The 27,222-nt window shown below is 39.8% G+C and overlaps 1 protein-coding gene across 1 annotated transcript; it reads right to left on the minus strand.

Annotated features, from left to right (window-relative positions):
* Positions 1 to 1,049: 1,049 nt before the first annotated feature.
* HTRA3 (HtrA serine peptidase 3) lies at positions 1,050 to 27,222 on the minus strand. Its single transcript, XM_032686787.1, has 9 exons — positions 26,503 to 27,222; positions 17,340 to 17,439; positions 15,362 to 15,584; positions 14,513 to 14,707; positions 11,866 to 11,898; positions 11,131 to 11,245; positions 5,039 to 5,087; positions 3,188 to 3,283; positions 1,050 to 2,030 (listed from the first exon to the last, which is right to left on the minus strand). Exons 1-9 carry the CDS (start codon positions 26,924 to 26,926, stop codon positions 1,865 to 1,867), a joined length of 1,401 nt encoding a protein of 466 aa, XP_032542678.1. The 5' UTR covers positions 26,927 to 27,222; the 3' UTR covers positions 1,050 to 1,864.

Raw genomic sequence — 27,222 nt, forward strand, 5'->3', positions numbered from 1 at the left:
CTCTCACAAGCTGTAAAATGTCGGTACTAGCATGGCACACATGGATGGTTAGGCTTGACTTTAGCCATGACAGGATCCTTCTGCGTGCTACAGGTATCCTAAGTTCAGAACACTTGTATGCTTTTCGCAAGCCTGGATGCTGAGGTTGTATACTAACAGAAATGAGTTGGAATATTCAACAGGTACAACTAAGCACCTTAGGGATGAAAACAGCTCTTTGTTTAGTAACAGCAAGGGGTGATGCCATTAGTACAGGCACAGGCAATAATGTGATGGATGGAAACACTATTAATTTTTAAAAGGATACCCCATCAACCTTTGAACTGCATCATTGCAGTCAAGAGTCAGCCAGCAAGGAATGAACAGATTGCTCTTTTCTGCATGTCTGGCATCATAGAAACACAAAGAGGCAAGGCTGGTTACACACAAGTCAGTTGGTAGAACCAGAAAATCTAGACATGATGGCAACCAAAAGGGAAGGTTCTTGATGCAAAAAGGAATTAATCTTTGGGGCAGCAGAGCATAACAAAGACACTAGACCCAAACCTAGAAAGCACAAAAGCACAACTTGCTGTAGAAAATGCTCCAGAAAGAAATGCTCTTCTGCCTCTAGGGGAACTGTAGCAATATTCAGTAAGGAAGAATAGAGTTGTTTGGTTTAGGGTACCTAGGAGATTTGGATGTAGCTCTTAGCAATTTCTCTCCTGGGTTTATTACTCAAAAGTCTCACATGCTCTGTAGTTCTTCCTTTCTGCTTCTTGTCACGTACAGGCAGAACTGAGGACAACAGCATCCCAGCTAGATACTCTCTAAGTGACATCAAAGCACAATTCATAAATATGGAAAAACGTGTAAATAAATGACTTGTGTGCAAAGCATTTCTAAACATAGTCTAAATAAGGGCAGCATAATTATATCACAGGATGCAAAGGGCTGTCACAACATCAGGACCCAATTTTCTGCGAGAAAATGTTCTCTTGGGAGAATCTATTCCAGTCAGACAGAAGAGACAGGAAAGACTGACTTGTTTAAAAAGAGGTTTGCACCAATACAATATTTGTGTAAACTTTAATCTCCTTACAGTAGAAACATACACGGTCTAAGCCAAAAGTAGTGTAACAACTTTACAGCAAAGCTTACCAGTAAAATGCAAAAGTAGTTTGTATCAAATTCTTAAAAAAACTGTGCACTTTCTCAAACTTAATTTTGTTCAGCACATCGTTTTGATTTATATATAATAAGGCATTAATTCTATAAGAATCATTTACTATATCCCAAAATTGCATGACCTAGGTGTAACACTCTATAGCCTGATACCATTTTTGTTCCTTTCGATATTTACAGATTTAATCTACCTGCATTGACATGGAGCACAGAAGCACTAAGAACAAATACAAGCTTTGCCAATAGGTTCACATTAAAAAAGTTACATAGAAAAAAAAATTAGCTCAATTATGCATTGCAATAGCTTGGGTCTGCTGCAGCCATGACTGTAGTTTTAGAATAATTTTCCCTTTCTTGTGCTTCCTCACTTCCAGTAGTATTTTGGTCTTTCAAAATGCAGAACTGAACCTGCTCTGAACCTGAAGGAACTGGAAGTGGGCCCCATTTCTACCAGCTATCCAAAATTTGGTTTTCTCCTCCTCCCCAGAAGACAGTTCTTAAGTCTCTTTGAAATTTAAGTCTTCTATAAAAGGCATCGCTTAAGTCATTCTAGCTACTATGTACAGAAATGGCTCAGGCAATTAAGTAAGTCCACCTTGTCATTAGTCAACAGGAAGTATAATTACTGTAGCTGTAAAGGAGGTATCTAGTGTTCCAGAATACGTGAGTTTAATTATGGTGAGAGCTTCCTCAATTCTATTTACATGACAACTTCAGGCTCAATGTTAAATAGCAAGTCATCATTTCCTCGTCGAACTTCAAGTAGTAGAGGTGATTCATTCATCACAGCCTCTTGCAGGTCACTGGAAGTCATCAAAGGACGCCCATTGACTTTCACAATAATATCTCCATCCTGGATCCCTCCTCTTCGAAGACAAGAAGAAAGAGACAGTAAGTATGTATTCCACATAGAGAAAAAGTACAAAAGCTATTCACCACCTCTTCTGCTGATGTGATAAACTGTTACTTGTTTTTGTTTCCATTGAAGGGAAATCCTACCCTTTTGACTGCAAAAGAATAACGAGTAGTACTTGATAAATACAAAATCAGTTTTGGGTTTTTTCATTGAGGATTTCCTTCTGAAACAGCAAAAACTATGAGTCTCGCTTTCCCTTTGACTTCCACAAAATTACAGCAAAGGAGAAACAGAAAATACTTTTATCCATTATTGACTCACTTCATCCATTTACAAGACCATGCTTTTATGTCTCCAGTATTTATTTCAACCATTGGAAATTAAACTCCTCTCAAAATTTCAAGAGAAGTAGAGTGCACCAGCTGAAGTACTGGCAAATTATTTCTCTCTTGCTGTTCAAATGTAATCCAGAATAGCTGCTTTCGTTACTTTATCATCTTTTTAATAATTCCTAAAATAATTTTTAGATACATTTTATTTATTTTGCAACTGTTCTGTCAAATAGTTTCTTCCTCTAAGATGAAGTATTGTCTCAGATAACAGCTCTGACAGTCTTATGTGAATGTTATCCTGTCTCCAGTTTAAACTTAATCCAAATTTCTATTTATTAATATTCAGTATACCTTACAAAAATAAAATTTGTCCATGGTTTTTGGGGTGCCTCAAGTTGCACCAGGGGAGGTTTGGATTGGATATTAGGAAATATTTCTTCCCAGAAAGGGTTTTCAAGCACTGGAAGAGACTGAGCAGGGAAGTGCTTGAGTCACCACCCCTGGAGGTATTTAAAGAGGTGTAGATGTGGCATTAGGGACATGGGTGGTGGCCTCGACAGTGTTGCGTTAACGGTTGGACTTGATGATCTTAAGGGTCATTTCCAATCTAAACAATTTCATGATTTAAAGAGCTCTGATATTGAAATATTTCACTTTTGTAGATGTGAGTAGAATCTTAGCACAAATATTTCAAAGCTAAAGGCACAATTTTTAATTGTTTAAATACAGATCAAGACTGGTATGAGAAATTGCTTAAATATAAACAGAAATATTACCTTATTCATATCGATTTGGAGATATAAACATGGTGAAGAAAATAATGTGCTCTACATACCTATGAGAAGGTGAGTTTGGAACAACTTCATGTACATAAATTCCACTTCTGACATCAGGAAAATCAGCATTGTTGTGCTTCAGTTCTTCCACCAGGCTAAAAGAAGAAAACGTCATTGATTACACCACACAAGAAGAAGCATTCAAAAACTTTTATTTATTTATTCTTAAATTTTTTGTGATAAAAGAGGAAAGACTTAACAATTAACTGTTTGCCCCTTGTTCTGTGATGAAAATGTAGGGCATTTGAATTTGGATTTAAACAATTTACATAGATTTTGCGAGAATCAAAACTACTTAATGGTCTCATACATCTTCTGCAACAACCTGACTTTTGCTCTCTGTAGCAGTAGCACAGAGGGCCCTGTACATGAGCAGAAGGACAGCAGCACTCCCTGTCCTAGGTGTGTACAGGGAGAAAAGACATTTCTGCCCAAAGAGTTAAGGCTGGTGATGGGGCAGAAATTTGCTAACTATTTTGCTTCTTTTATTTTGCAAGTTGTTCCTAATTTGTCTGGAACAACAGAACCTTTGATAATTTCAGCCAGCAGATAGATCAGAACTATGAAAGTTTTCCAAGGAAACTTCAGTTTCCTCAAGTTTTCTTCAGGAATTGTTTGTGCATCCCTTTTTAATGAAAGAAGACAGGAACCAGCTGCAAAATAAAGGCTCTACAAACATCCCTTCATTTCAGAGTTGATGACATCATTTCAGGTCTGTGTATAGCGTGGGTTAAAACCCATTTCTAGAAACAAAAGGGTTTAGATCAAGGATGGATTACTCTGCTATCTGCCACGAAAAAGTGGGGTCCTGAACATGGAAAGCAAACTAAAATGGCTGCAAAGATTCGTCTTCACTTGACTCTACTCAGGAAGCTAACAATTAAACGACTAAAGCAAATACACAAAGGGAAGTAGTCTTTTTCTGATAAAAAGGCCTGCAGACACCTTACACGGCTTCATTACATGCCAAAAAAGCCGTAAAATCTCACAGTGTTCACTTCACAATTACTCAAAGGAACATTTTGAGTTTCCTTCCTTGATGTTCATGCCATTACACTGATTCATTCCAGCTGAGGATCTGACCCTTCAGGGAAGATTGCAAGAGTGTAACCCGATAAACAAAAATGGCTCCACTACAAACCCAGCTGGAAATTGTCTTGTTTAATTTCATAGTCAACTGCCACACTGGAAATGTGCCTACTGCTGGGAAGGAACACCAGTAAGAGCCCTCGTTTGTTATCCCAGAATAAGGAACACCAGTAAGAGCCCTCGTTTGTTATCCCAGAATATATCTCGGTAATGGCAAGGTACAAAGCAATGTAAGAGACAACAGACAGTAAAGAAGTGCAGGAGGGTGTCCATATTCTGGCTTTGTTAACATGGAGGCGTGGAGCTTTAGTTCAGCATTTTGACTGGAAGGAAAGTAGTTGCTAATGGTTAGGCACCAAATCTTATGTCACATGGCATCCACTGATAAAACTAAACCCAAACTAACCCCCTGTCAGCTGATCTGTCATTGGCACTCACAGTCACCTGAAAGCAGCAGCTTGTTTAAATGTCACATAAAACCTGGTATAACTCCAGACCTCCTCATCATGAGCCAAAATCTGTGTTCAGGCTCTTCCTAATTTCCCTCAGCTATGAACATGGCATCCACCACTATCAGTATTTACAGAATTTTCAAGTCTCAGAACACAGATTTCACCAATATCATTAAAACATTTGCAGACTTCCTAGAAACTAATGACCACTTCTGGATTCTCTGGAGATTTGTAATGAAAGCTGAATGAAGTTCTGAGCCACTACTGACCACATCTTGTATGCATGATCATACATTTTAAGATACTTACGCAGGTGTTATTGTCAGCATTCTGATGCCAATAAAACGTTTCTTCCCATCTGAAAGTAACACAGAGGATATTTAAGAAATTTAGGCAAACATTGACAAAAGTAACTACTCTGATGACTTAAAATACCTGAAAATTAAAACAGGATGTATCAGCTTAACAAAGCTAAACAAAATCATAAGCATCTACACTGAGGTTACTTTTTAAACTCTGGTTAGCCTTGGTGTACAGAATGACAATCCCTCTCCCTGGAAGTGAAGGTAAGAGAAAAGCTCTTTACACTCTGTGAGAATTTTTCGTTCAAGAAATTCAGGAAATTTCTGTGATCTAGTACCACATGTTTTCAGCAAATGGAAAATTTCATAACCTACCACCATTTAATCTGAAACTTGTCAAGACAATTTAATCATATGCTGTTCTCATTAAAATGTAGAAATGAGATTTAAAGAAATTTAAATTTCCACCTTTCTGAGACAGGACAACCTAAAGACTCACACTGATTGTAAGCAAAATGGCTTGTTATTCTCACCCCAAAGAATGAAAAGCAAGTTTTAAAAAAACCCAACACGTAGATCTTAGCCAAAATGATCACAAAAAGGCTTGGAGGGCTGGAGCACCTCTGCTTTGAGGAATGGATGAAAGAGTTGGCACTGATCAGCCTGGAGAAGAGAAGGTTCCAGAGATACCTTACTGAGGCCTTCCAGTACTTAGAGGGACTTATATGAGATGGGGACAAACATTTTAGCAGGGCCCGTTGTGACAGGATGAGGAATAATGATTTTAAATTAAAAGCGAGGAGACAGAGACCAGATATAAGGAAGAAATTTTTTATGATGAGAGTGGTAAAACAATGGAACATGTTGCCCAGAGAAGTGGTAGATGTCCCACCCTGGAAACATTCAGGGTCAGGCTGGATGGGGCTCTAAGCAACCTGATCTAGTGAAAGGCATCACTGACCATTGCAGGGGGGTTGGACTAGATGACCTTTAAAAGTCCCTGCCAATGCAAACTACTCTATAATTAGCCAGGACTCTAATTTTAAATGGTGAAAATTCACTCCTTTAGGCAGAACACCACATTTCTGTAGTTGGCTTTTAGTAGTCATAATATTGCACAGCTGTCCTATGAAAAAAAAAATGCATTTTTTTACTTATGACTTCCTGAAATGAGTGCTCCAGTGCTTAGTTACATCCGGTATGAAACAATATTTCCCCTTACTTGTTCCAGCACAAGTGCTTCACAAGATCTTTGAGTTTCTCCAGGTTCTCATGTGAGGAAAAAGATGATGTACACGGACTCCTCTAACTCTTATTCTTTCCAAGAAAAATACTCCCAAGTAAAGGAACTAGTTCTGAATCTTATGCATGTCCAATATTCCCATCAGGGTCACTGAAAATGTTGACTACTAAACATTGGATTTACTACACTCTACACAATCTTACATTTGTAACTGTCAGCCCTGCTTTCCTCTGAAATGTTCTGCCTCCTTTCTATTTTGAAGTGAAACTATTAAGATCCAAATCAGCTATTGTGAGAGTGTCATGAAATCCAATTACTCAAAATCGAAGTCTCAAGAGGGCCATGAACAAGCTCATACTGCTTCTCTAGTCTGCATGGCATACACGTAAGTTTTCACTTTTTAAAAATATCCAAACGTGATAATTATCCCACCTGAAGATAATCCCCTGGCCCCTGCTATGTGGATAGTTAAATGATGATAATTAAATGTGCCCTTCAAAAGGCACATCAGTGACAGACTCTCTAATGACAGTTCTCTGCATTAAACAATTTGCTGTTGGTCATTGCCTCTGTTATACAGAAACACGCAGAAGCACAAAGGATACTCTGGGGGCTGAGACAGGAATGTTCCCGTGAAAGAAAAATGAAAAATGAAAGAAGGGACAAAAGAAATTAATTTGGAAGAAACAAACCAGCAAGAATGAAAAACCACAGCAGAAATGCTGCTGAGTCAAAGGGAATTATTTCCCCAGTGCCTAATGATACATGTAAACATAATGCTTTAGGGAAAAAAAATAAATCTAGGAACTAAAGACTTCAAAACTAAAAGTCTCATTCTATCTTCATCTTTGTGGTATTATTTCACCCCTGTTCATGCGTTAAAATTCAAAAAGGCCTTCTGCCCTCTCTCTGCAGTAAGTTTACCACACTGCAAGTAGCAGTTGCACAAAGTAAAACTAACATCTGTGAGCTATGAGTTACTTTAGCAGCAATCATGAGGCAGAACGAAAAATAATTAGGAGAACAGGAATAAAGTGAGGTTTTACAACTGATGTACTAAGAAGTACATCACAAGTGTGCAGTCCCAGTAATAGTTAAAAGAAGGTTTGTATGTTGGAAAACTCAGGTTGAGCAAATGCAAAACCATTGTGGCTTAAAGTTGGAGCAGAGCACAGCAGAGAGAGAGATACTCAAATCTCATTTAATTTTGTAAACACCAGGTCAGATTAAATACCAGTTCCAAAGGTAAAAAGTCAATCAAACCAACCTCAACCACTAGTTTAAACTTAAATCTGTTTTGTGTTAATAGAAAGTCACAAGCAGCTAACCCCAAGTATCTAGAGTTGGTTCACTGTTTACAGAGATTTATTCCACAGTATGGAAAACATCTGTTCTACTGTTAAACTTTATTTATTGATCTTGTAACAGTAGAGATACAAACCTGACAGATAAACACCAGCTGAAGGCAAGAGTGTTTATGGCTTATAAACCATGGCAAAAAGAACTGATAAATCCAAACTAAAGGGTCATCTACTCAAACTCTTATGGGCAAGAGCAACTGTGGCACAGGAGTATCCTCCTTGCAGTTGATTTCAGTGGCACCAAGATTTCACCAAGATTTATAAGTGAAGAAATGGATTCTGTACTTTTTATTCAAGTGGCAGGTGAAACTCCTGTTTCTCTGCTATTTACTTTTGCACTCGAAGCTCATCTTGCAGATTGCATGAGCAGTCCTGAAAGCATGGATGATATTCCACTGCCAAACAGAAACCGGGGACAGCTCAAGTCTATAATGTGAACTGTGTGCAGTATGCCTTTTATAAGAACTGTACAGCTGAATTTAATCAGTAGTCTGAATCCATATTCAGCAAGCTTCCTAAGCAGCCCCTGTGATTATTGGTAATAATTATCAGTAATAATCATCCAAATACATAGAGAAGCATATAGTTCAATCACAACTAACACAGTGTCCTGAGGATGTAAATGAGAATTCACAGAAACATTTGTTGGATGTGGCCAATGCAGAACTCCCCCATTTCTCCTTGCCCATCTGAAACAAGGTTTATTCTTTTTCTGCAAACATAATATAAGAGGCCAGGCTGACCTCTTAGGCTGAATTTTCTCTTTAATATTTTGCCAAGTTGCTAACTTATTCTCTTCCATTCTAAAGGATACAAGTTTAAACACTTTCTAGTTTTACTGTTTTGCCCAAGTCTAAACTAGGAATAGATGATAGAGCCAAAACTGAAAGTAAGAAATTTTTACAAGATACTAAAAAAAGACACTGGAGTAAAAGAATCAGTCAATGCTTAAGGATAAATTACTTCCAGAGGTAAAGACAGAATACACAGCTGGTTACAACTGAGATATAGATGGACACACTTCATGCACTAGTTTAGAAATTCCTAACTATGAAAGGAGGATAAACTCAAAATTAGTACAGGCTTTCAGACAATTCAACAGACAAAATCTCTATGCAGTGTGGTAAATCTTCGGTAGAAAATACATTAGGTATTATTATGTATTATGGATGCATTAGGTAATATCAAATTTTTAGATAACAATAGTCAGGGCAAATACTTCATTTAAATGCCATCCTCTCCTTTTCTTCCTCTCTGCTTCTGTACTTTAGTAGATCAGATATTTACAGAAATGTACAACGGATGGCACTTTAAAGAATTTAGTTATATTTTATATAAAACTGATAGTTATCTGATCTCCAGAGTAAATCTGGAAAGAGGGGTATCCTAAGGGAATTTTATCATCTTCAGGCAATATGGTATTAAGAGTAATATGGTAATATCCTTAAGCTTCTTCCTATGACTTAACTGTACCATAAGGGAAGATTCCAGTGAAACTACTGCAATATAATTGGAGCAAAACAAGACATAATAAAAAAAATTCCCAAAATTCTTCTTTATAAATTCATTATGCCAAGAAATAACACATATACAATAAGCTTGAAAATTATTAGTAAAGGCCTAAAAATTACAAACTAGGGTTCAAATATATGGTGAAAATATCTCTATGCATCAAGAGATGCATCGATTTTAAATGACTTTTAAACAGCTGTTCTGCCTGTAGCCTAAAGGTACACGAGGTAATTCAGAGAAGCAAAATAAATAAATAAATACATAAAAACAAAAACAACAAAAAAACCCAAACGAAAAACAATAACACTAACCAACCAACCAAAAAAAAAAAAAAACCAAAAACCACACATTAAAATTGCAGTGACAGTCACACCAACACTAAGAGAAAGTGTGAATCCTTTTGATTAGGTAATAATGCGAATGATTAAAAAAACCTAAAAATCTGTACGTTACAATCACAATATAAACTTGAATATTCCACAATGTTTTTTTCTTGGGGTTCCATAGTCAAAGTTATCTCTGGGCCCTTAGCTGGGCTCAGCAGGCACATCATTTTCCAGAGGCAAAGGTGCCTGAAGGAGCAAGGTGGTTGATTTCAGTGGCATCTCTAACCTTCACTGACTTTCCAGCCCATTACCAGGAACCCACTGGTAGATGGTGGGCTTTCTGCTCAAGGCTTGTGTTTGTGCCTCTAAGGCCATTCCTGCAGGGTGAGCCACTGCTCCTCCCTGGTTTGGGATGAGAAGTTTGGTTCTGAAGGGTAACCACTAATGGTACAGACCTGTTTGTTTCAGAAGCCAACAATCAGTAAGTAAACTGGGTGAATAAACAGGCCTTTTGACTTGGCCAAAAACAAATTATGTCAGCTAATTTGAAATGTACTTTTCAGCACATAATTAACAACTTCTTTCATCTACACCTCCCATAACTCCCCTCAAATCAACAGTGAAAACAACATAATTTGTGGAATTAAGTAAAACACAGATGAGGGGACTCATCAGAATTGTGATGGTCTCATATATACAAGGAGATGCATAACTTTAAAACCTCTAACTAAGGGAAGTTTCTGAAATAACAGAATTTGAAAGAACACAGAGGACAATGGTGTGGGGAAACAACCCTGGCATCAGGAACTGGATGAACTCAGGAGAAGACAAGATTAATAGCAAAAAGATTCAAGAGAAGAAGCAGCAGCCAACGCTCATGATAAAAGATGAGTAGCAGGGTGTGGAGAGATAAATTGGCAAGCAAAAGAGCAAGCAAGATTTGGCCTGCATGCAGCATTATTAGATCAGCTTCAGCTGTGCAGCATTTACTATGACACCTAGAACAGGGTGACAGATACAATGCAGGCACATAAAAAAAGTCCCAAGTACTGCAGTTGTCAGTATATTTAGATTTATATGCTCTTTGGTGCAGAGGCCATTTTTGTTTTCTGTTTCTCTCCCATCTTCCCATGTATTTCTTCACAAATTAGTACACAGCCCTTCTTGCACCAGGGTCTGAGAGTCTATCATAATAATAGCACTGACATAGATGACCATGTTAAAATAAAGATCAGGTTCTACTGACAAGGCATACACTACACTCCATCTGTGGACAGGTGTTTATAAAGGTTTTCACCTTATTCTCCACAGTACACCTTAATCTCCTTTTTCCTTGGTCAATAAATAAGACTCCTTCATCAAGTCATCATCTGTTCTCAAGATCATTTGAGACACTGATGACTCATCTGTGTCCCCACTATCCTCAGAGGCCCTATTTCCCAGATTTATACAGATACTGTCTGCTCCTTGGGTGTTTCAGTAATAAAATATCTCTCCCACCTCTGTGAAATTGTTTTCTATTTCCAAGTCTGTGGTGCTCTATACTGTAAAATGATGCTGGTTCTTTCAGTAACAGGACCCCAGAACCCTGTCTTCTGGCACTTCACCAGGATCAGGATGATAATTGGAAGATGTCATTGTTTCTTGCAGACTTTACCTTTACTTTGCTTGTCTTGTGACTCTGTGAGAAACTGAATGATACGGTCTGAAGGAATAGCAAAAGAAATTCCAGCTGTGACCTTCAAAGTGTTAATCCCAATAACTTCACCATCCTGTTGAGAGACAACACCCAATTAATTTGCTCTGAAGTGACACGGTTCAGCTCACTGCCTAGCATTTCACGTTAAAAGCTTGCATAAGAAATTTTGGAGTGTTGTAATCGCTCCAGAAATAAACATTACTTGTAAGGGAGGATCTGGGCTCTGATTCATTATCCATTTTGCATTTAACTGGGATGGCCAGAGAGATTACAGTACAGTTTGTTCATCCAAGGACCACTCAGCAAGAGTGCTCTCTACTACCACTACAGCCACAGTTCACTGACCTGCAAAACCAGGGCTGGTTTAAAGGCATCTATTTTAAAATAGTTGTGCAGGTTAGGTCTCATCTTTGTTGTGCATCCCAGGTTTCACAGTGTGAGCATAACTGCTCATACCACGTCCCATATTCCTCACTGCTGTGTAAAATTTCCTCTGCTCTATGGGGAAATGTTTTCCTATGGTGTATGAACTGAGACCTAATTTGCATAGCTTGCACTGGCTTCATTAGCTTGAACAAATGGAAGCTGGTATGACCTATGAATCTCTCCAAAAGAACATTCTCCCACTTATTTCAAACTAGCTTGAAACTAAACAAACCAACCAACAAACAAAACCAATTCACATGGACTTACCAGGTTAACTAGAGGTCCTCCAGAGTTTCCATACTATAAAAATGACATAAGGGAACAATAAATTAGTGCTTCACTGTAGGAAATGCAATTCTAATTTCCAACAGTATTTTGTTTGTAGGTAAATTAAAGAGAGGAGGTCATTTCTCAGGCAGCACTGATGGGCACAATATTGATCACAGAAGATTAGGTTTTACCCCACCCATTCCTCAGCTCTTATCATTAGAATTATTTTCATTTCATAAACAAGCCTTGAGTTAGGATCTACAACTTACCACTCCAAGAAGTTAGATCATAAGTTTAAGAAGAGTTATTAAATAGCTAAAAACTAGTATTTTGATTCTTCTGAAGACTGTCAGAACAAGGTTTTGAAATAATTAATTGTTATTTAAAGTTATATTTCAGTGAGATGCTCATACAGTTTTATTCATCACTTTGGTTTGTAACCCTGACAGTCTCTCACTCTCCACTGGAGAAGAATGCAGTTTTTTCATACTTAATCACAGCATATTGCTATGAGGTAGCTAGTACATAAGGATTGATTTAGTAAACACAGATATGTAACCCTCTCTAGGGACAGCATGTAGCAGCTCTGAGCAGCCCAAAATTGCCTAATACCTAATGGCTTTCAAAGGAAACATGCAACAGGACCACAGGAAATGAGCTGGGGAAGTTGCTTGTCCATCTTCGTTGGCTCAACAAGTTTGTTTTTGAGTGAGGCCAGAGTTTTCAAGCAGGTTTGCTGAACAGCCAAGAGCAGCAACTTACCAGTCAAAAGAAACAAAAGCTAAGTGATGTATGACAGCAGTGTGAGACACAAACTGTTTATGCTTAGATAGCACTGCACAAATCTTAGATTCTCAGGAAAATAAAGTAGACAAAGTTTATAAAATAGCTTCAAATTTCAAATTTAAACAAACAGATTGGTTCCTTATATAGTACCTCTCCACTGATCAGAGGCTGCACACTTGATTTTTTATGTCTGACTGACACAAAGGAACCAAGAAAATGAATTTCGGCCTTCCTCAGCACATCATCTTTCATTCACTTGTCTTCTGCTTGAAGGATGTGATAATGAAAGAACAGCACATGCAATATAGCTCCATCTAGGAACATATGGCCCTGTTTTCTCCTGCCCCATGTTCCTGCTGTCCCAGCATTTCTCAGAAGGCAGCTGCATGCACATTCCTGCAGGAAAGTCTTGGCTGAGCCACAGGAATGCTCTGAATAGACCAGCTCTCAAACTCCTCCCATTCTCAAGAGTAAACCAGTGTATTAGCTAAGCACAAAGCATCCTTATGCCAGGGATCATCTTCCATTCCACCATTTTGTGGTCTCAGATGGCAAAGCAATTCAAGCATATTGCCATTATCCTCACCTCCTCTGCTATCACACTCTTCCTTTGGTCTAGTGTTATCTGACACGCTTTGCTATCCTTGACTAAACCTGCCCATTAGCTCTGGAGGGCAGTGAATGCCTAACTGTACACACCAGGAAGGAGTCTGAGCTTGAAAAATGTGTTTAAGCAAGAAGTCAAGAATTCCATGTTCTAATTCTGTCTCTGCCACCAATTCAGTGTGTGTTCCCAAGTTACCCATCTTGCCTAAGTTTTCCTAGTCTCCTTAAACAACTGAAGAGAGTAATTCTAATTAAATGTCTGAAAAGGTTCAGTTCCTGGATCATACAACGCTTTTTGAAAAAGTTCACTTTTATGTCATATCTTAGCACAAAAGAATAATTACACTCTTTTATCCCCCTATACAATTTCTCTCAAATCTGTGACAATAACCATTTGTGAAGCACTTCGTAATGTAAAATGCTGTGTTACGACATGTCAAATTTGACATTGAGTCCAACAAATAAATCTTGAAAATATTTTCCTTTCAATGTATAACAGATTTAAACTATAACATTTCAGGCTATTTTCTACTCCAGATATGCATGCAGTGCTCTTCTCAGAATCAGCACAAGTTAAATACACACCCAAGGACTTCACTTAAGCTCTCTGGGTCCCTCCAGGTTGCTCTGAAGGGTCATTATTTTCATGTACTTCTATATGACACACAGTGCTAGGACACTTAGTTCCAAACTGTATCTCAGTCTTTATGTTATTTCACATCTGGATTCCTACTTGGAGTATGTGATGTGCAGAGGGAAAAGAGGAATAACAATAAAAAAAACCCAGCCCTTTAATTAAGTTCTTACCTGGTTGTCCTGTCACTAAATTGAAGCAGATAGTATCAATTTGATTACTCCATCTGGTTCTAATGCATAGAGATGAAAGAAACTTTGGCTCTGTTCTACAGCTTGCTTTGGCCAGAGCAACTCAGCAAGCAGAGAGAGAAATGTATTGATTTACTGCTGGTTGATACAACCATGTGTTACTGCACAAGATCTACAGAATGAGAAAGGTCTGCCCTGTGCAGTATCTCAACAGACAACCTCACAGAGGGTAGTTTTATTCATCATACCTTTCACAGCACATCTTATAGACACTGCATAGTCTCTTATAATATAAAATAAGAGTCTATCACTGATTTTAAACAAAGCTGCTTTTATTTAGTGGATTCATTTTTCAAAGCAGGCATTTCCATACTGAATTGGTAGAGAAGGACTGTAAAGGGAAACTCATCACATGCCTAGTACTTACATTAATAATAGCATCTGTCTGAATGTAATCCATGTCTGAGTCCCGCAGGCCGAGTTCTTTGCCATCTCGCTGAGCAGTGCTGACAATACCTGTTGTCACAGTGTTCTGTAAGGCAAATGGACTTCCAATTGCCACCACAAATTCTCCTGGTCTCAGGTCAGCAGACTGTCCCAGTAACAACACTGGTAGTTTTTTCTTAAATGAAAGAAAGAAATATGCATTAGTTTATACTTGAAAATAACCTGATTGGGAAGATTAAAAACTAGCAACAAGTTAGCAACATACACTTTCCATGACATTAATGGAAGAGCCACTCACTATCATATACCCAAAGCATATGCCAGGAGTGTTGCTGCTTTAAATTGTCTTCAGAAACAGTTAGCAGTAGTTCCTTGCAATTTCACCCAGGAAAAAAAAGCCACCAAGATTCTGAAAGAGATTTCCCCATTTTTCAGCAGATTGTTCCCTCCTCCTCCTAAAAACAGCATACAAAACAGCTGTTGATCAGTCTGCCACTCTCTCTACACTATGCACCACCCTGCAGTCCTTGCATATTGGCACAAAGGTAGAAGGATTAGCCAAAATAGTCTGGGTCTTCAGGTAAAGATAGCAGAATTTTGCCACATATGAAATGAGCTGCATTTTTTTTATTTAGTTTTTAGCAGTTTCTAGCAGAGAATACAAAGTAATTTAATTTTAAGATATGAAAAATTTCTAGGCCTGGAAATTGTTTCCCACAGATATGTTTCCAGGCAATCCCTAAACATATATTCCAGCCAATTGCTCTGTACTAAACGAAACTGAAATAGAGTTGCCAAATGAAGTCATTCATCTCTTTATGCCACTCACCTTAGGATGAATCTTTATTGTTGCAATGTCAGATTTCTTGTCAATGTCTTTGATGGTTGCTTCATAGGTATCTCCATCCTGTAGCTGCACTTTCAGTTGTTGTCTCCCTGATATTGCATTGGTGCTTGACACCACGTGGGCATTGGTCACAATTAAACCAGAATCAGACATAATAAACCCAGATCCACTGGAAAGTGGGACATTTCGACCAAAGAGAGGGTGCCTGTACAAAAAGCAAGTAATTGTATGTCATAAGGGAAACACAAGAGAAGATTGCATTAGACATCATTTACCACCTTTCACCCTGAGAAATAACAAAGCATTTGATGGTGAATTTTACAACCCTTACAAAAATTAAATTAAAAAAGAATTGCAAAAAAACCGGATCCTCTACTGAAAATTGTGACTTCTTTTAGTCAGTGGGGAACTGAGGTTTACAGAAAACCAGCAGGATTCTTTTCCTTTGGTTTCCAATTCTGCCTATAGGCTTCCTTACACAGAGGCCAAGTGACCAAACAAAAAAGAAGCAGGAGCCCATCTGATCCCAGTAGTTGCTGTTTTTATACGAGAAGAAAACAATGACAGGAAATAATCGGTCTGACAAATGGACTGATCCTCTACTGGGAAAAGGGAAGAGGAAGAAGAAGGAACCTTGCAGCTGGACAGAGGCATAAAAGGAAGAAGCGAGGTCTAAGAGGATCATGAAGCCCAAGCATAGGCTGGCAGGAAAAAGAAAACCAAAAGGAAAATTATTTTGGAGGACAAAAGGACTAAAAATGTGAAAGAAATGAAAAAGACTAGCAACGGGTAGAACCTGGTGGGAAACAACATGTTCTGCAACACAGACAGTTAAAAAACTTTATAAACTGTCTAAAGTACTATGACTTTTCTCTCTGAACAACTGTAGTAATGACCTTAGATTTGATGGCGGAACAGAAAGTGCCTGGGTAGAAAAGGAGGAAAAGGCCCACAAATTCTTCTTTCTTCCAAGATGTGGTCCATATTAGGATATTGTTGGAAAGTTCTGGCCTGTTCAGCAGTAAAGAATCAGAGCCAATCCCAGGAAGATGTATCACAATTAGTGCCCAGGATTAGTGCTGGACAAACATCTACTTATAGGTAAAGCACAAACAATCTTAACTACATAGGAAAAGGTCTTAAACATCTACACAGCTGTAACATTGTCTCAAAAGACCAGTCACCATGTGCATGAAGCTATGTCTCCAAAAACATGATTTTCTTGATTTTGCATATTAAAAAAGTCTATAAAAATTCTCCAACAAATTCTTAGGCCTATGCCAAGTCAGAGTACTCCAGGTAGAAAGACATTCAGGTAATGGAGTACATGTAATATTTGCAGTAATTTGTTCTGACAGCAGGTTGTTTTTAGCACTCTCATTTAAACCTGCCTCCTAGGTTGTTTTGAGCACTCAATGTTGAACTTGCCACCTCAGCTCCAGCTTCAGTACACTGAATACTGGTATGTTCTAGTCAGCAAATTTAGCACTTTTTCCCCCCCATCAGAAGTAATTTCTGTATTTAGATAGGTTACATCTGGTCAACATTCTACCTCTTAGTGCTCTCCCTGCCAAAATAAAATCACCTCTCATTAAAAGTAGTATAAGCAACAAAAAGCTATGTTTTTCCATCTTACCTTCTGGATTATTTTTTTTAATTTATTTAAACTGAGATGATAATATAACAAGCAACACATGGTAGTGAAGGCTGAAGAGACCTTCAATGATGAAATAGAATTATTTCAGGGCAGACAGTATGTAAAGTACTGTAAACCCAATAAAATCTACTGCACAGGAACAAAACACACAAATGTGTGGTTCTCTGGATAAATGAGCCTGCTGTAATGTTTCAGAGTATTTTGTAAACATCACAAATACAAAAGGAAAATTACTACATTGAAAAAACTTTGTAGACCTTTGTTAAACAATGGAACTAAAACAAAAAGAATGGAAAGTGTTACCTGAGGAAAAGTTCAATGTGAACAACTGCAGGTGCAATCTTTTCCACCACATCTGCTATGAAGTTGAATTTGTATCTTGGGCTGTTGGACTGTAGGTGACCTATACTAGCAGAAAGAATTGGATATGTTAATAAGACAATACCTTTTTTTAGCAAGGAGGGGAGATAAACCTGTCTTGAATTGGTCAGTTTCTCCTACTAGAACACTTTCCAAACAAGTATTGGAAAAGGAATCCCAGTCATTAAGATTGTTCAAAACTTATCTAGCATTTTGCTTGGTCCTGAGAAAATTAAACATCAGCGTAACAGCTATTAGACTAGCTATTAGACTAGACAGCTAGACTTTTCTTAAAGTCTACAAGCCCTATCTCAAGCATTTTTCTCAGGACAACTACTAACTACTATCCAAAACAGACAGGATTGTAGGATAGGTAAGGTTGGAGAGGAGCTTAGGAGGTCTCTAGTTCTATCTCCTGCTCAAAGCTGTGTCAGCTACAAAGGCAAACCAGGCTGCTCAAGGGCTCTGTCCAGCTAGGATATGCAAAATCTTGCCAAGGATGGAAACTCCAGAAACTCTAGGAAACTTGTCCCACTGCTTCACTGTCCCCCGTGACGTAAAAGCTTCTCTTACAGTTAGTCTGAACCTCTCTTGTTGAGACTCATGTTTCAACTCGTGCCCATTGTTTCTCATCCTCTTACTATGCATCCCTGTAAAGGGCCTGGCATCATCTTCCTAGTTACCTCATGAGTACAGGGGGGCTGCTGTTTGGTCATCCTGGAGCTTTCTCTTCTCCAGGCTGAACAAGCAGAGTACACTCAGCTTTTTCTCACAGGAGATATGTCCAGCCCCCCCAACCATCCTCATGACCTTCTCCTGAACTCCATTTTGTCAATGCCTTTCTTATACTGAGGGATCCAAAATTGGATGCAGTATTCTATATGTGGTCTAACAAGTGCTGAGTAATACAGCTGCAGCATTTGGGAGTCACATTTAAAACCCAAGTTCTAATTTTTCTGAAGTAGACACATTAGAAACCTGCTGCAAATCATCACCTTTGCCCCTAAAAAGTTTTGCAAATTCACATTTAAGCTGCCCCATGCAGCTGGGCCTAGTAATAGATTACTAAAAGTTTTTACAAAAGCCAGTGTGGTACTACATTAAGCAGCACTACACAAAGCATTTATGAATAGTGAATATAATTGTGTGGAATGAAGATCTTACAGAGGAGAAAAAAGCCCACAGTATCCTGGCTTCTAATATCTAAACCTCCTGAATTCTAAGAACACAACATCCTAAAGTAATACTACTCCTTGTGCTAGAATGTCCTACTTTCTGCAATCCCTAACACACAGGGACATATCACCACATATGTTAAACGTATGACAGGGGACATATTGCCACACTCAAATAGCAGTCTTTCATGTTTACAGTCTGATGCTTTAAAATTAAATATAGGGTCTAAGGAAGGGTGTAAACAAGTTGTAACCAGGTACAGCAATGACATTTTTGACTTTTTCAAATCTCGTACAACAGCATATGTTTATCCCAGGAGATACACTTTCTGCCATTTAGTCAGGAAAAAGAGGCTCCAGATTCTCATTTCTAAATATTATCAATTCTTTGGAAGTGATGCTTTGCACTATCATGATTTACTCTAAGTTCAACCCACGCTGAAGGATGAATTTACTCCACAGTAACTCTTGCATACAAAGTCAAGACCTGGTCTTAAAGATTTGAGATTTGGCTACTTCTAGGTCACATAACATAGCAATGAGTCCAGATACAGATTCTGTCTTAAGAAAGTATATACTTTTCTTTCATCAGCTGCCCCTTTAGCCAAGTCTTTAAAAGGAAAGCAGGTAGGAGGCATCAAACAGAAAGTAAAGATAAACAGAAAAGAGAGAAATGTTTGAGTTCTCATGCATTTTCACAGTCTGTGTAATTTTAATTCTCTGATCGTTCTGAGCAATCCTTATCTACAGGTGCTTTATGATCATTAAACCTTGTAACTTGTAAATTATTTGGGACAAATATAAAGATTACAGCACAATGGAGTCTAATCTATTGACAAAAAAGATGTGCCACTGGTCTATTCTATTATTTGAATGAATTTATTAGATAGGGAGTGACAGAGAACTGTTATAGTTTCTACAGTCTCTCAGGAAGCTTTCACTGGAAAGTGTCAGAGGACCTTTGAAGTCAGTGAAGTGCAAGGCCTCACCACAGCAAGCAAAAGACCTAAAGGAAAGACAGGAACTTACAGAATGGACCCAGCACTGGTACAAAAGAAAAAGGATTGAAGAAACCAGATCAAGACAATTAGCCATTTCTTCACAGAAGTCTGTGAGTTCTTTTTCCTGTTACTGGGTATGGGATTTACTTCTGAAGGGAAAGAAACCATGCTTACATTTAGCAAGCTAAATTTATGTGATACAGAATAAACAAAAGGAACAGCTTGGCAAGACTAGATTCAGCCCATTATTTTTATGTACATTCTCATGCATTTTGAAAAATCCCTCTAACTAACTAAATATGCTTGTTTTAGTACTTAGCTTAAAAGAGACATTGCAAACAGGAATCACAGAGGACAGTCAAATGTAAGCACAATACACTGTTATTTATTTTGCTTACTAGGCCACTGAAGATTTATCTTACCTTCAGTTCACAAGCAGCTTGCCTGATTATGCAGTATATCCTTTGAAGTCTACTAACATGACTTTGAACACTTGCATATACAACAAGTGGTCCCTGACAGGATATAACATTACCATCACATTTTTCTTAGTAGACATGACCATGCATCAATGAAAGACAGTTGGATAGACCCTCAGCTGATAAACTAGCATGGAACTGGGGGAAAAAACAACGATGAATGCAGGCTTTCAGTTGGTGTAAATCAGCATAGCTCTATGTGAGTCAGGGCAACTAAATGCCTTTGCATCTGCTGAGTGCTGAACTGTTCTGCCCATGCCAAATTGTTACAGTACTGCACATGGCCAAAAGCAGAGGAAGATGCCTGCCAAAGAACTCAGTTTTGCATCACTCCTGACTAGCCACCAGGTAAACATCGTGGGTGGTAGTGGCTTTCCAGGTAGGATTTGGGGAGGCAGAGAGAAAGTGTCTGAAAGATGCAGTGGATAAATGTAAGCATGGAAAGAGATGAAGGAAATAAAATGCAGCATACAGAGAAGAGACTGTAAAACTGAAACAAAGCTTGTCTTCTTTTCATACCACAGTGAAAACATTTCTCAGTCTGAGCAGAAGCCCAGAACCTCCCTGCTCTGGTCAGAAGACAAGAATACTCAAACTTGAAAGTAAATCCAAATCTGCACTATATATTAAAGAGAAACCTGAAACAAAGGAGGATCAAGAATTAACAGAGACTCAAACTTTGTATGAAAGATGTGGCTGAAGATCTACTGGTCTGATTAGAGATGAACTGTTCTCACTGTTTCTGGTGGGGATCAAATACTGGTGAAAACTGACTTACAAAGTTGAGATGCCTTCATGGAAACTGATCTTTCTTGAATCAATCTGTGCAAGCTGGAAGGCATCAGAACCTTTAAACACATGATATGATGTGCCAGGACCTCAAACTATGGACTTGGAAGATGTAACTGCAAACTCTCACATATGCAGCCCTATTTAAGGGAACTGAAGTGTTGGTTATTATTACTAGCATTTTAATGCATAATTATTACACTGACGGTTTTAATCAGAAGTTCTCAATACACTTCAAAAGGGAGGAATTGCAGCCTGAGGAACAGAAGAAGGAAGCAACATAAAACACTGTATACACTGTATAAGGTCACCCTGAATACAAGTGTTACAACTGTAGTACTAGAATTAGTAGTAGCAGAATCTATCCTTTAATTTGCATTAGTTGGTAGACACTAGCTGCTGCTACTGTTCTTACTAAAATATAAAATTAAATATGTATCTCCCTACATACACATTCCTGCTGCCTTGTGGAGCCCCACAGAGCTCTTGGATCTCTGCTGGGTTGATCAGGTAACAGCTCTGAGCTCACAGCACCTTGGCAGATTTTGACCAATTTACCCCCTGAAATTTGCCACATAGTTTTTCAAAGGTCTCTCAACAACATGCATTGTTTTCAATGGTATTACTGAATGCTCAAAATCATCTCAAACTAACCACAGCTAATTTGTCTTGGCAAGAAGACATAATTTAATCCAATTAACCATCTGTTGCATAACCAAGATATCAAAGGTGCTGCAACCAGGTTGTACTTGAAACAAAACCAAATTTACACTGTATGATTCTTTAGCTGTCTATGGATTTCTCAGTCAAAAGAACTATTTCCCCAATCTGCTCCATAGCCAAAAATCAACCAGATTTTCAGCCCACTTTAACTTTGATCCTATCATTTCAATTAAGTTATTAGATCTTCAGGTCTCCAGCTCCTCTCACAGAACACTCAAAATCCAGATTTTGATATAAGTGCATAAAGAGGAGCTAAAGATTTTCAGCCTATTTTGTAAAGAGTGATCTCACATTTCCAGTTCTGTGGGCTCCAACTACACTGGATTTGCATGGCTAAACTCAAGTGCCTGTCACGTAGGAGTATCCTTATTATCATCTTAAGATTTTTCCTGGATGGTGACGTTATCTACAGGCTATGAGTTCATTCAATAGTGTTTTATTTACTTTACTTATTGGGACAATAGACCCACTCCAATCTCATTAACACTGCTGTAAAACCAGGAACAACTCCAACAAATCTGTAGTTAACCTAGTATGAAAAGAGCTGGAAAAAAATTTCAGCAGAAATAATCATCATAATCCCACTGAAGACAATAAACCCGGACCAATTTACATTTGCAAAAGACTGAACATTTCTGAATATCTGCCAACTTAGTCTCTGTAGAATTAAATCAAATCACATTCACTGCTTTCTTAAAGACAATACATTGTATTACAATCCACAATTTTATATTCATCAAGAATTTGTGAGCCTGGGAAACTCATTCTTTTAAGGCTATTTCCCCATCCCCCTTTTAAAACCAGCTTCAGAAAAGATCTGTGCGTTCAGCAAAATTATTATGTCTAAGGGTGGAGTGCAACCTGGCAGATCTGATCACCAGGGATAAACACTGTCCCTACTGTGCTTTCATGGAAAGAAATGAAAGACAAATAAAAGATTATAATGTCTCTGCTTAAAAAACAGAAACATCTGCTGGAAACATAGGTTCATGGGCAGTTTTTCTGATGAATTCAGCATTAAGATCAAGTTGCATAGCTGTGCACTGACCATAAAGCCTTGGTGAGTTTAATGCCACTTTATGGTTCAGGCAACTTGTTTATACAATGGATGTCTACCGTGCACAGATGAAAACAATCTGGTGAACCAACACCAAAGTGGCTTTCTCGTGCAATGCAGCAATCACAAGGGCCAGACAGAGACAGACTGGCACAAGCCTTCCAGCATAGACACCTCACTAACTTTACATGCTTGTTATTCCTCCTTCCCAAGTGAATCTCAAAGAGATGTAACGAGAACCTCCCTCTCCCGTTAGCTATCCTATACAAAGCAGTGAAGTTCTGTACTCTGAATTATGTACCAAACACGGTGCAATATTCATCCTCACCTGCAGGAACTCAAACTAAACAGATATAATGAAAACAAGCAGGACAGGAATGTGACTAAAGTTTGGTTTTCCAGCTAATACCTTGCAGAGCATTTCCCTAAATACAGCTGCAGGCAGCTGCAAGGCTTTGATGACAATAACACCAGTAGAAGACTTCAATATCTCTTACTGGACCAACTTCTTAAAAACGTAAGTAATTGTACACTAAGTTGTTCCTCTCTATCTTCAAAGTTATGTATGGGCACACTCGAAACATCCCATGCACAACTGTGTGCAATGACTCTGCTTATGCATTAACTGTATTTCAAACATTTCTCTTAGAAAAATGAACTTTTAGGATCGTATCTTGCAAAGATTTGACTGACATGGGTGAGGCTTCACATCATGACCACTTTCTGAGAGTGACTTCAGTTTAACAGTGCAGAGGACAGAAACCAGCAAATGATCAGTATCAAATCCACTCTCAAAGGTTTTCTAATCAATCTCTCAGTTTCCTTGTTCCACTGACAAAACAGCACTCAAAAAAAAAATAAATTTTGCTTCCTCATCTTAGGTAAGAATATACAAATTTTTTGACATTTAAACTCTCTTCACAGAAACTAATAGCAAAATAACATTGCAGGGAATTCTTAACTGTACTAAGAAAGTTGTACTGAAAGATCAAGAGCAGCCCTTTGTGCAAAAAACTGACTCTGACATAAACTGATCTTAGATTGCAGGTGACCAAGTGAATTCTTTGAGTGTAGAGTTTGACACTTTAATAGACCAATACGTGTCATTGTTAAACTTGCTCCCCTAAGAAACAGGGCTCTGTATGAACAAGTCTTTGATTAGAGGTTGTCCTCCATAAATATTTAGTGTTGAAGCAGTGAAAAAAACCACAGTATTTGTAGCGTGGAGTTTAACTTCGCTCTGGAGTTCCGCAGGCTGTTCCTATCAGTATCTCTGAGAAGACCCTGGGTCTGTTCATAAGATGAACTGCGTGAGTAAGAGTTTTCAGGGCACAGGCATGTTGAAGAACATCAACTACGGAGCTCCTGTACATTCATGCAGTATGTACCTCCTTTAGTTCATTGTATGCAGAACTTGGAATTTGGCATGGTGTTCTTCAAGCTAATCCAGGACTTCAATAACGAAAAAACCACTTTAAATGTCAATTTTGGAATTATCACTCAATCACCCTGGGCACCTCTTTCCTCCCTTCCTTCCTGCATCCTTTTTAATGCATCCTTGTTCACCAGACTCCTGTCACTAGGAAACCACAGCTAAGTTTCTCAGCCACTCTTGGCTCATCACAGCCAGATTCCAACTAAGCATCAACACAAGCAACTGGAAAAAGGACAGGAGTAGACACTTCAGAAGCTACTCCTCAGGGTCAGTGCATGTTCTAAAAAGGGCCCAAGTCATACTGATGGAGGCTTCCATTATCCAAAATTGTTTTAGTATATGGATGGTTAAGTAAAACTGGCTTTACTTCATAACTAGCTTATCCCTTCAAATTGAGTCATCTGAGGCCAGATTTCTCTCAAGAACAGGGAAAAGAGAGAAACTTGACAGCAATTTTAAACTGTCAACTTTCTTCCAAGCCTCTCATTACAGCCATTGCATGTTATTGTTGTGTTTTTTTTAAATACCATAATTGAGTTCTATTCCTGACTCAACCACCAACTCAGTCTGACCTTGGGCAAGACACTCAGTTTCTTTGAGCTTCAGTTTGTGCAGCTGTAGAACGGAATAAAAAAAATTAAAATTTAACAGAGAACCAGATGCTTCATCTAAGCTGAGGTTTTCTGGGACAAAAAATAAAGCCAAAATAAAGTGAACACTAAAATAGTTGCTTGAAAAAAAAAACATGCTACCTCTGCCTCACGGCTCCAAATTCCTAAGCCTATTAACAGCAGATACAAGAGGATTCCTTAAAGAAAGTGTCATATATACCAAATGCCAAGGACTCAGTAAGCCCTCAGATGCAGACTAGCTCACTCATTTTGGTTAAACATTCTGATTATTTCACATGGATCAGTTCCAGCCAAGTTTTAGGAGTACTAAAGCTAATGGATTCCTATACAAAAAGGAACAGGCAAAACTCAATTTATAACTACAAAATACTAGAGGGACTGATCATTGCAGCTGCAGGCTGGCATTTGGGGCAATTCTTGGCTCTGGCAAGATACTCCTAAAGCAACTCCAGGAATACCCCCTGTTTGAACTGGTTTACCTTCTCAAGAGCAGGATGTATGAAAGGTCCCCTGTTCACAGAAAGGCTACAACAGTAGCCCTATTCCCTCTGATCCCTCCCAGTAATTTTGGCCAGTTTGCCTTGAATAAACAGGATGGTTAGTAGTTCACCAGACATAAGTGAAACACCAGTGCATGTTTTAGAACTCCATTATGCACAAGACTTGTCTTTCCAGGAACTCTATGAGAAAGGTAGCAATAGCAAACCCTTAAAAATAACATATCAATAAGTACGTGGAAAGACTCTGGGAGCATTAACACCTCTATAAAGAGACCCATTTTAATGCTAGAAAGAAATTACTAACTTACATGATTACTAAACTTTCCAAAGTTAAATCATCAAGCCTGAAGTTGTCATAGTATCTCACAGTATTCAAGCAAAGGCCTCAGTACTTTACTACAAACAGAAGACCATGTGATATCCTGACTGTCAATATTTTTATACTGTAAAAGAGGTTCTGAGGCATTTTTTCCCCACTTAAGACTCTACAAGACTATAAAACCTTTCTGTGAAGAACATAAACCAGGTGAGACGCCATTGTTTAGGTGGTTTATATACTACTCGGTGCTTTTCCTGTCCTGATTGGTTTTTAGAGGCATTTCCTGCCTAGTGATGTCTGTCAGGTGAACCTGATTAACACCCCCACCACCAGGGTGATTGAGTGATAATTCAAAATTGACATTTAAGGATGGCCCAGGAGCACAAGTGCTCCTGGGTCTCCACTCCGTTCGTGTAGGATGTGCTGCTGTGGGTCTGCTGTACAGCCTTCACGGGCCATGCCACCCAACACCTCAGCTGTCACCACCAACATGATGAACAAAGCTGACACCGGCAGGATGAGAACAAGCTTGTACTGCTGCCCTGCCAGCATGTTCTGGCCTCAGAAGGGGAGACGGCTGAGGATGTGGGTGGGCGCTGTGCTGCCCTAGCAGCTGAACACCCTCCACCTCTCTGGGTCCTGTGCTGTCAAGCGTGTTCACCTCTTCTCACAGGTGCACTGCAGCAGCAAGCTGCACATCACCAAGACATCCACAGCCATGCTACCGAGGAGAAACCTTCCCAAACACAGCCCAAGCCCACGCTGAGGACTGAGGAGAAGGACTTCGTTCAGAAAGGACCTGAGCACCCATTCCGCACGCTGGTGTCATTGGCATCTGGGTGTGGTGCCACGTCCTTGGAGCTTCTTGCGGTCCCTAGAGTCACTCAGTCTTCCCAGGCCACTGAAAATCACGATTTTTCTTACCCTGGAAGCCAGCTCTCCCCCGCGCCGCCCAGCCACTCACCCAGCCCACCACAGGTCCCACCATGCTCCTACCCGATTCACAGGCTCCCTTCTGGACCTGGGCGACGGCGGGCAGCCCGTGCTGCAGCGCCTTGCGGCTCACGGCCTTCAGGTGGCAGATGTTGTCGTAGGTCCGGCCGTCGCTGCCGCACACCTGGGCGCTAAGCTTGCACTGGCACACGCCCTTGGCGAAGCGCTTGCCCATGGGGTAGCGGCAGTCGAGGCTGTCCCCGCACGGCGGGTCCTCCTTGCGGCCGCAGGAGTCCCCCTCGCCCGCGGCGCAGATGAGGCAGCAGCCGCAGCGGTCGGGGACGTACCCGCTGGGGCAGCTGGGGCTGGGGCACTTGGACACATCGCAGCGGGACGGGCACTTGGCGCGGGCGGCCGGGAGCTCCGCGGCGTGCGGGCCGGCGCTGAGGGACAGCAGGAGCAGCGGGCTCAGCAGCGACACCCGCATCCTCGGCGGGGACAGCGGCGGCGAAGCACGGGGTGCGAGCCCGCCCGGCCCCGGGGCAGGAGGCGGGAAGGTGCGATGGCGGCGCGGCGAGGGAAGGGGCGGTCGGGCTTTGTGCACCCACGGGCGGGACAGTGTCTTCTGCCCCGGGCAGCGCTTCTGCGGGCGGAGCGGGGAAGGAGCAGCGGGCGGAGGGCAGGAGGCGGGAGCACAGGGCCGGTCCGTGCGAAGCTCCCCGGGACTAGCTCGCAGGGCTAAGGCGCCGGGCCATGACCAGCTGCCGGTGAGCGCCGTCCCCA

The sequence above is a fragment of the Chiroxiphia lanceolata genome, chromosome 4, assembly GCF_009829145.1.
Source record: "Chiroxiphia lanceolata isolate bChiLan1 chromosome 4, bChiLan1.pri, whole genome shotgun sequence".
Lineage (NCBI taxonomy): Eukaryota > Metazoa > Chordata > Aves > Passeriformes > Pipridae > Chiroxiphia > Chiroxiphia lanceolata.